At 42.0% G+C, this 9,833-nt stretch overlaps 1 protein-coding gene across 1 annotated transcript in view; it reads right to left on the reverse strand.

The window, feature by feature from the left end:
* Window positions 1-9,833, reverse strand: part of LOC140678734 (ephrin type-B receptor 5-like) — a gene marked incomplete at its 5' end in the record, with an annotated part of 57,292 nt that overhangs the window by 19,183 nt on the left and 28,276 nt on the right. The window contains 5 exons of the mRNA XM_072912936.1: window positions 2,040-2,202; window positions 2,276-2,400; window positions 5,970-6,051; window positions 8,632-8,903; window positions 8,988-9,143. Of these exons, the coding sequence (XP_072769037.1) occupies window positions 2,040-2,202; window positions 2,276-2,400; window positions 5,970-6,051; window positions 8,632-8,903; window positions 8,988-9,143 (798 nt within the window). The remainder of the gene's footprint in view (window positions 1-2,039; window positions 2,203-2,275; window positions 2,401-5,969; window positions 6,052-8,631; window positions 8,904-8,987; window positions 9,144-9,833) is intronic.

Genomic DNA, 9,833 nt, shown 5'->3' on the forward strand with positions numbered 1-9,833 from the left:
TTCCTGCAACAAATGCTTAGTGTGATGGTGCTTCGCTCCTAATGTAATGCTTAGCATGCTAGCCCAGTCAATAACACATCAACATATAGGCTAAACAACAAAAATATTTCCAAAGAGCTGCAAAAAACATTAAAAACAAGATTCAAATACTATCCTTAGCTCCACCAATGACTGAATAAAAACTAAATAAATAAATATAAAACCAATATAAAAAAAATATGAAAATAAATATGATTAAAAACGATTTTAAATGGTAAAACCAAATAAAACAACAAATACAAATACACATTTAAGAACACAAAGGACCACACAACTCACGTAGTTGAGAATAAAAGTGATCGTTGGCCTGTATGTCGATGTGGCATCCAACTGGCAGGGTATCATATCTTTTCGACAAATAAAACCTATGTGGATAATAATTCCTCATTGGTGTTTGCATATTGTGGACTACATGTACCAAGTTATATGGCAATCTGAAAAGTCTGAAACAGTAGCCTATAGGCATACCTTGGTCAAATGTCTCCTCTTTAGTTTTGGGCGTACTTTAGGCTGCTAAGCATCCTCTACTTATTTTCACCAGTATAACAATTGCGAGCATTGGTTGTAGTTTATTTTAGTCTTTGTTTTCTGATAGTACTGACAATAACCATATGATTGCCATTTGTTGTGATATTGTACACAGGCATGACATACTTCTTCCTGAAATTAGCCTAATTCCTGTGTAAAATGTGTTGGTTAGAGATTTGTTATCGACAAGTGCCATCTCCGGGTTGGGGAGAAGATCTTGCCCCAAGTGGAGGAGTTCAAGTACCTCAGAGTCTTGTTCACGAGTGAGAGAAGAGTGGATCGTGAGGTCGACAGGCGGATCGGTGCGGCGTCTTCAGTAATGCGGACGCTGTATCAATCCGTTGTGGTGAAGAAGGAGCTGAGCCAGAAGGCAAAGCTCTCAATTTATCGGTCGATCTACGTTCCCATCCTCACCTATGGTCATGAGCTTTGGGTTATGACCGAAAGGACAAGATCATGGGTACAAGCGGCCGAAATGAGCTACCTCCGCCGGGTGGCGGGGCTCTCCCTTAGAGATAGGGTGAGAAGCTCTGCCATCCGGGAGGAGCTGAAACTAAAGCCGCTGCTCCTCCACATTGAGAGGAGCCAGATGAGGTGGTTCGGGCATCTGGTCAGGATGCCACCCGAACGCCTCCCTAGGGAGGTGTTTCAGGCATGTCCGACCGGTAGGAGGCCACGGGGAAGACCCAGGACACGTTGGGAAGACTTTGTCTCCCGGCTGGCCTGGGAACGCCTCGGGATCCTCCGGGAGGAGCTGGACAAAATGGCTGGGGAGAGGGAAGTCTGGGCTTCCCTGCTTAGGCTGCTGCCCCTACGACCCGACTTCGGATAAGCGGAAGAAGATGGATGGATGGAAAACGCTTGTCTATTCAGCTATTATGGTCCCAGCACCTCAACCCCTAGTAAGAGGCAGTGGAAGTTTGAAGTTCCTTGGTCCAGTCCATCACGCTAGATTCGGCTGCGTATCTGGCAACCTCAGTCAGGGATAGGGGACAACAGAATTTTGACCGTGATTGCAGTACCATTTCTGGCCAGACTTTTACATATGGCTCCTTTGAAAAGTTGAAAAGTTGAAAAGTTGAAAAGTTGAAAAAGTTGAAAAAGTTGAAAAAGTTGAAAAGTTGAAAAGTTGAAAAAAAGTTGAAAAAGTTGAAAAAGTTGAAAAGTTCCCATAGGAACTTTTGTCATTGATTGATTGATCGAAACTTGTATTAGTAGATTGCACATTACAGTACATATTCCGTACAATTGACCACTAAATGGTAACACCCCAATAAGTTTTTCAACTTGTTTAAGTTGGGGTCCACGTTAATCAGTTCATGGTAGAGACTGGAGCCCATTATTCATATTTACATTGTTTCTTATGCGGAACTCTGCTTCACTATACTAACTTTTCTATTAACGAACCGTGCTCAGGAAGCAATTAATTTGATAAATCGAGGTTCATCTGTATAGAGAAGTTGTGTTCTTACCAAGTGGCAACGTGGTGAAGTATATGGTGTTGCTGTAAGGACTGTAGCCTCGCTCATTCCTCGCTCGTATTTGGAAGGCGTAGATGGATCCGGGGATGAGCGAGTTGACGGCCAACGTGTTGGTCTCGCTGTACACGCTGACCGCACTGTCCACATCCGAGCCCTGAGGAACACCCGATCCCACAAGATGTCACCGCCACTGACCACGCATCAACGGGTTGAATATGACAGGTCACCTTGTCAAAATATCTCAGTTGGTACTCCAAGATGTCCCCGTTGGGTCGGTCGGGCTGAGGCCAGGACAAGGTGATGGAGTCTGATGCACGGCTCAGCTGGTGCATCATGGGGACCGTACTGGGAACTGTGGGAGAAGGCACAGCAGATGGGTGTCATTTGAGGCTGTTCCCACAAGAGGGCAGCATTGCAGAACCCATGTAGGTTATGTCATTGTTACAGGGCTGCCAAGTTTCAGAGAATGGCAAGAGTGAGATTTTAGTGTCAAGATGCGGTAATAAACAGTGGTGTGCCGTCAGGGCCAGCAAGGCCTTCTCTGCTGGCCTAACATAACCAGAAATCATGATCATAATTAAAGATAAAAGTAATTTACTTTCCCTAAATATCTGAAAGTATTCATATTCTCTTCATGTCATATTATGCTCCTTCCAGTGCTGTTGTTTTTAGATTAGAGTGTTATGATCCGCTGCCTAGATCATGTTCTGTTTGGTTTTTGGACTCCCTCAGTTCCTGTTTTTGTGCCCCCCTGGGTTTGTTTTCTGTTTCCATGGGTGCTTATCGTCTTCACCTGTCTCTGATTGGTGTCCGGGACGCTCACCTGTTTCCCGAGCGCTAATCAGAGCACCATTTAATCCTGCCTTTGCCGGTCAGTCGGTCTGACTTCCTAATTTGCTACCCGCAACAGTTGATTCCTGTTTGTGTATGCTAGCTCCCGCGCTAGCCTCCTTAGCTTTGCCTCCCGTGCTATGAGCACACCTTTATTTTTCCCTGTATGATTTATCCTAATAAATCATTTCCTACCTGCACGCTGTGTCCGGAGTCCGTCTGCATCTTGCAAGAACGACCCCCGCATCGCCATGCGACCCGGTCGTCACATAGAGTTTTGTATCCAATCGGAATTCAGCTATCTTATGTTGCCATGCTGTACCAAATCTGCCCGGGATCTTCAGAATCAACAATGTGGGCGTCCGTGCACTGTAAGTGAACGGGCACATACAGTTGATAGATAATTGCGATAACCAATCATATCACGCGTTGTTGTCAGTCTCCTCCGCGGGGTGGCGGGGCTCTCCCTTAGAGATAGGGTGAGAGGCTCTGCCATCCGGGAGGAGCTCAAAGTAAAGTCGCTGCTCCTCCACATGGAGAGGAGCCAGATGAGGTGGTTCGGACATCTGGTCAGGATACCACCCGAACGCCTCCCGAAGGAGGTGTTTCGGGCACGTCCGACCGGTAGGAGGCCACGGGGAAGACCCAGGACATGTTGGGAAGACCATGACTCCCGGCTGGCCTGGGAGCGCCTCGGGATCCCCCCGGAAGGAGCTGGTGAAGTGGTTTGGCAGAGGGTAGTCTGGCTTTCTCCGCTTAGGCTGCTGCCTACTTGATATTTTTTTATTTTATTAAAGTCATTCATACTTAACGTTTTATCTTATTAGTTATGCAAGCTTTTATTCAACTCATGGTTCTTACCATTTTACAGGTTTTATTATTTGTACTTTCCAACGTTCGTCAGAGGGAGCCATCTGCATCAGGGGTTATCGGCCGTGCCGTGGGGGCGCTTTTTTGTCACGATCCTGGCGGCCATGGTCTAAAGACCTCCCAGTGCAGACGGCTCCAGTGATAGTGTTTACTCACCTGGCTCCTCTGTACTCAGCCGTGCATTCATTTGTTCGTATACGTCTTGTGTGTGTGTGTGTTTGGGTTTGGTATTTGTGTGCGATAATGGGGGATCTGGGTCATCGGGGTATTGTTTTTAAGTATGTAAAGCATGTTGCGTTTCATTTATGTATAAATAAAGTTTGATTTGATTTAAAACCTTCTACTTTAGTATTCATTGATTACATGCATCTGTATATATTTTGCCATATTATGAATAATTTCCCTCAATAACTTTTTTCTATTTGATATCTTTTTTTCCAAGAAAACAGGAGCTCTGTGCTCTTGTGTCATCCTTTTGTGTTCCTGATGTTTCCTTCTTGTTTTCATGTGTTTTGCTTGGTTCGGGACCCTTAGGGACTGTGTGACAAGGGGTGGCACTGTCGCGACTTCTGCGGTGCTTTTTCTTGTGAGCATTCTGGATCTGCCTCCCGGGAGCCTTTTGGCCATGGAGACCAGCCGCTGGGTCTCTGCCACACCAGAGTCCGTTTGGAGAGACTGGAGGAGATGCAGATGAAGAGACAGGTGCTGCGGAGCTGGCGCTGAGCGCCGGGACGGACGGGCTACACAGTGTCTTGGTCCTGGGCATGACGTTAAAGTGCATCCGGCAGTGGATGCTCCTCTATGGGGTCTTGGGGCACTAGGAGGTTAACCCCTTTACTACTGTTACTCCAGGTGGCCCTTAGCAAAGGCCTAGTACCTGACTGCCCCCGAGCCAGGGATACGGTGAAGACCTCAACAGCGGAGCAGGCGGAAGACGGTAGATGTAAGAACCACCACAACGGCTGCGATGGCGGAAGAAGGCACCCCCATATCCATGTGGGCCCAGTTATGGGGATTAACAACCCAAGACCTCAACGGTGGAACATGCTGATTGCTAACCCTATGGAGCGTCACAACGGCTGGGATGGCGGAAGAAGGCTGTAGCAGAAAAATGTCCCCAATCGTCTTGGCCTCCATGCCACTGGACCCTGACCCGGACCTGTCAAGCATTGTGTAGTGACTGTCTGTGCACCAGTCTCCCCACGTTAAACAAAGTCACGCACAGGCATCCACCATAAAGGGATACACCCCTACCAGGAGGACCGTTATACTCGTTCGAGTGACCGCCGATGTTGATGAGTACATACTCTCTAGTTGTGACTTCCATGTTGACTGTATCTGTATCTGGTCTGTTCCTAGATTATATTTGGAGACCTGACCAAGTTCATGTGGCTGAGCTTCATATCTGCTGGGCTTTTCAACCTGTGAGTACGCTCCCAGTCGGAGGAAAGCGATCCAAGATGGATATCTACGGCGATACATGTTTTTTTATACCTCCCCAATGATGACAGTGTCTTGGCTGAATGAGCAGGTATCGAACACCTCGGTCTCCTTGGACGTATCCTCGCTCATCCATGCGGACTGGACACTGGCCGAGAGTAAGTGGGTGGCCGAGGGTGGAGTCGGCTCTCTTGGTTGCTTTGTTGGGTCTGCTCCTGTCTCTGGCCATGCTCTCCCCACCCCAGCAGTCGATGGCGTGCAACACCGCAGAGGCCACCACACTGTTTTGTTGTTGTTGTTGTTTTACTTTTGTGGCTGGTTGCATCAGCTCTGCTCTTTTAAAGTTTTTAATGTCCTTTGTGTTCTTTGATGTTTCCCTTTTACACACGTGCTTATGTGTGCTATGGCTATGAGGTTTTTCCCCCCATTGGCCTCAGTCTGGACTCTCTCCAGGGGCCCAGGTTTAGACAGTTTTTGTTTTTTTTCTATTCTATTGCGCAGTAGCTACTGTGGTTAGGCTAGATTTTGACTCGAGGGACTGATGGATTGGTTAGCTCGGTCAATCACGGCAAAGCTATGAGGGCCACATTGTATTGCCGTGAAAAAAATAAATATAGAGTAGTGCACGGGTAAATACAAGCGTGGGAAATGCCAAGTGCGGCGTGAAGCTTGGCAGCCCTGCCGTTATGCGTCTGTGCTTTACAGTCACGGTCCTGTGATCCGACTGCGTTTGACAAGAGGACGGACAGGGGGCGCTCTTTCATCCCATTTTGTGCTCACCTGATTGGCTCGTGGTAAAATTGATGCTTGTGTAGCGGGCAGGGAAAGGGCTGAGGGAGGACACCTCATTCAAGGCTTGGACCTGGCACAGGAAGTCACAATTCATTAAAAAAATAATATTCCTATAACTTGCTTACTTTAGCAAAAGAAAACAAGCAAATTAAGTTCTAGCCCTAACTGTACTATAAACTAACCCTAAATCATACTTTAATCCAGTATTCCTCACTTATTTTCCCCCTAAGGAGAAAACTTCTTGCGCCACCACTCTCCGCCGTGACTATAAACTGTAATATTTGTCTATAAAATTGTTATAAGTACACCTCTGCAAAACATGGTATCCCTATTTACATTAAATAAAACAATAAAAGTAATATAGATCAATTTACAACAAAAAATAATAACTTTAGTATCATTGTTTTTAGTCTGTATCAGAAAACACTTAAAGTGTATCAATTTGCCTGAAAAAGAATAATAAAATAAATAAATAAATAAATAATATATAAACAGTATATTAGTGTTGTCCTGATACCAATATTTTGGTACCGGAATCGGTACCAAAATGTATTTCGGTACTTTTCGATACTTTTCTAAATAAAGGGGACTTCTTGTGCCACCACTCTCCGCCGTGACTATAAACAGTATAGTTTGTCTATAACATTGTTATAAGTACACCTCTGCAAAACATTGTATGACTATTTACATTAAATGAAACAATGAAAGTAATATAGATCAATTTACAACAAAAAATAATAACTTTACTATCATTGTTTTTAGTCTGTATTAGAAAAGACTTGAAGGGCATCAATTTGCCTGTAAAAAAAAAGAAAAGAAAAAAAAAAAAAATATATATATATCTATTACATCTATTAAAAAACATAAGATTTAAAAATATTTATAACTGTGATGTTAGTTCTTATCTTTTTTTTGTGAAGAAAATTATTAAACATTTCAGTCACATTCATTTTAACTTAGTCCAGTTTTAGTCAACAGAAACTTAATACTGTATATATATATATATATATATATATATATATATATATATATATATATATATATATTTATATACATACATATATGTCATGTCTGTGTAATCATGTTTTGTCTTAGTCATGTTTTGTTTAGTTTCTGGCTTTTCACTCCCTTGTCTTGTTTGCATGATTACCCATTAGTTTCACCTGTTCCACGTTTGGACTCATTGTGCACTCTTGTTTGTCACCATAGCAACCATTAGTTTTCACCTGTCACGTCACGCACCTGTTTCACGTTTTGAGTCACGCACCTGTTTTTGTTAATCATGTCTGTGTTATTTAAGCTTTTCATTTTCTGTTGTTTGTCCTGACGACATCCCCGCATTTATGCCCCCTGTCACACTCTGTCCACCGCTGCGCACTTCATGTCCATGCCAAGTAAGTTTGTTTATTAAGCCACAGGTAGTGTTTTGTTTAATTGTTCATAGTTTCTGCCAATGTGCAAGTTTTGTGTTTATAGTCTAGTTTTGTACCTCCGCCGCTGTGCGCGCTTTTTGTTTGATCCTTTCTTTGTAGTTATAGTGTTAAATAAATCATGTACCCACCTTCAAGCCTTGACCAGTCCAATTCACTTGCACCTCGGGAGAACAAACCAAGCCAAAGTCCAAGTCTTGACATATATATATATATATATATATATATATATATATATATATATATATATACATTATATTGTATATATTTATACAGTATACATATATATATATATATATATATATATATATATATATATGTATATGTATATGTATATATATATATATATATATATATATATATATATATATATATATATATATATATATATATATATATATATTAGTGTTGTCCCGACAAATATTTTATTAAAGTACCGGTATTTCGGTACTTTTCGGTACTTTTCTAAATAAATGGGACCACAAATTATTGCATTATTGGCTTTATTTTAACAAAAAATCTTAGAGTACATTAAACATGTGTTCATTATTGCAAGTTTGTCCTTAAATTAAAATAGTGAACATACTAGACAACTTGTCTTTTAGTAGTAAGTAAACAAACAAAGACTCCTAATTAGTAACATATTGTGTCATTTATCTACCTATTATTTTGTCAACATTATTAAGGACAAGCGGTAGAAAATGCATTATTAATCTACTTGTTCATTTACTGTTAATATCTGCTTATTTTCTCTTTTAACATGTTCTATCTACACTTCTGTTAAAATGTAATAATCACGTATTCTTCTCTTCTTTGATACTTTACATTAGTTTTTGGATGATACCACACATTTGGGCATCAATCCGATACCAAGTCGTTACAGGATCATACATTAAAGTCCTCATGTGTCCGGGGAAGTGTTTACTAAGTTTATAAACATAATATCCTTTTTTTTTTTAAACGAAAATAGATTTTGTGATGCTAAAAAATATCGATATGATTATAGTATCGACTAGATACACTCTTGTACTTGGTATCATTACAGTTCATCCACCAATTGCGTTTGTTTACATTTTGATGCCGGTGAGCTATTGTATGTAGTGAAGTGGTGCTTTTTAGAGGCGGTATAGTACCGAATATGATTCATTAGTATCGCGGTACTATACTGGCACCGGTATACCGTGCAACCCTACTTTGGGCTGCATTGCAAATACCTGTACCTGTATGAGGTATGTGACCCTGGTCAGCAGGTTGTTGAGGGTCACGCTGGTCTGCTTGAGGCCGGTCTGGGTGGGGCTGAAGGTGACGCCCTCGCCGCACCAGGAGCAGGACGCCGGGTTGGTCACGGCGGCGGAGGGGCAGATGCGACACACCACCCCGTACCACACCTCGCCCCGGCCCCCCATGTCTAGTGGAGGGCGCCACCTCAAGGATACCCCGCCGTCGCCACTCTCATACTCCCAGGACAGCGACGCTGGGGCGGAGGGAGGACCTGGGTGGGAGGAGGAGTTTCATCGCTCCATTCTCATACACCGACAGTATTTCATATCTAGAAAAAAATAATAATAATACGTACTCGTGCAAGCCGAGGAGTTGGCATCGCCGGCCGCGCGGTAAAAGCTGCTGCGACACTCGCACGCGCTGGAGCCCTCGCTGCTGGTCCGACTGTTGGAGGGACACGTGGAGCAGGGCCCGGAACCAGAAGCGGTCTTGAAGTAGCCCACTGGGCACGCTGCAGGAAAAGCAAGTGTAAAAAATGCAGTGTAAAAATATTTTGATGCAAAACAATTCAGTGTAAAAAAAAATCATTGTATAAAAATCAGTCTATTTAAATACAGTGTAAAGAAAATTCAGTGTAAAAAAAAATCAATGCAAAAAAAATTCAGTGCAAAAAAAGGAAGTGTAAAAACTGCAGTGTAGAAAAATTCAGTGTAAAAATATTTTGATGCAAAACAATTCAGTGTAAAACAAAATCACTGTATAAAAATCAGTGTATTTAAAAACAGTGTCAAGAAAATTCAGTGTAGAAAAATCAATGCAAAAAAAAATTGGTGCAAAAAAAGTAAGTGTAAAAATTGCAGTGTATAAAAATTCAGTGTATAAAAATTCAGTGTAAAAATATTTTGACGCAAAACAATTCAGTGTAAAAAAAAAAAACATTGTATAAAAATTAGTGTATTTAAATACAGTGTAAAGAAAATTCAGTGTAGAAAAATCAATGCAAAAAAAATTATTTGCAAAAAAAGGAAGTGTAAAAGTTGCAGTGTATAAAAATTCAGTGTAAAAATAATTTGATGCAAAACAACTTTTTTTTATTTGGTTTTTATTTTTATTTTTTTATATGTAGCTGTTACGGTCAGCGTGAAGCCAGGATGCAGGGAAGGCAGGCGACGGGCAAAAAGAAGGTAATTTTTTTACACAC

The sequence above is a fragment of the Nerophis lumbriciformis genome, linkage group LG04 (assembly GCF_033978685.3).
Source record: "Nerophis lumbriciformis linkage group LG04, RoL_Nlum_v2.1, whole genome shotgun sequence".
Taxonomy (NCBI): Eukaryota; Metazoa; Chordata; class Actinopteri; order Syngnathiformes; family Syngnathidae; genus Nerophis; species Nerophis lumbriciformis.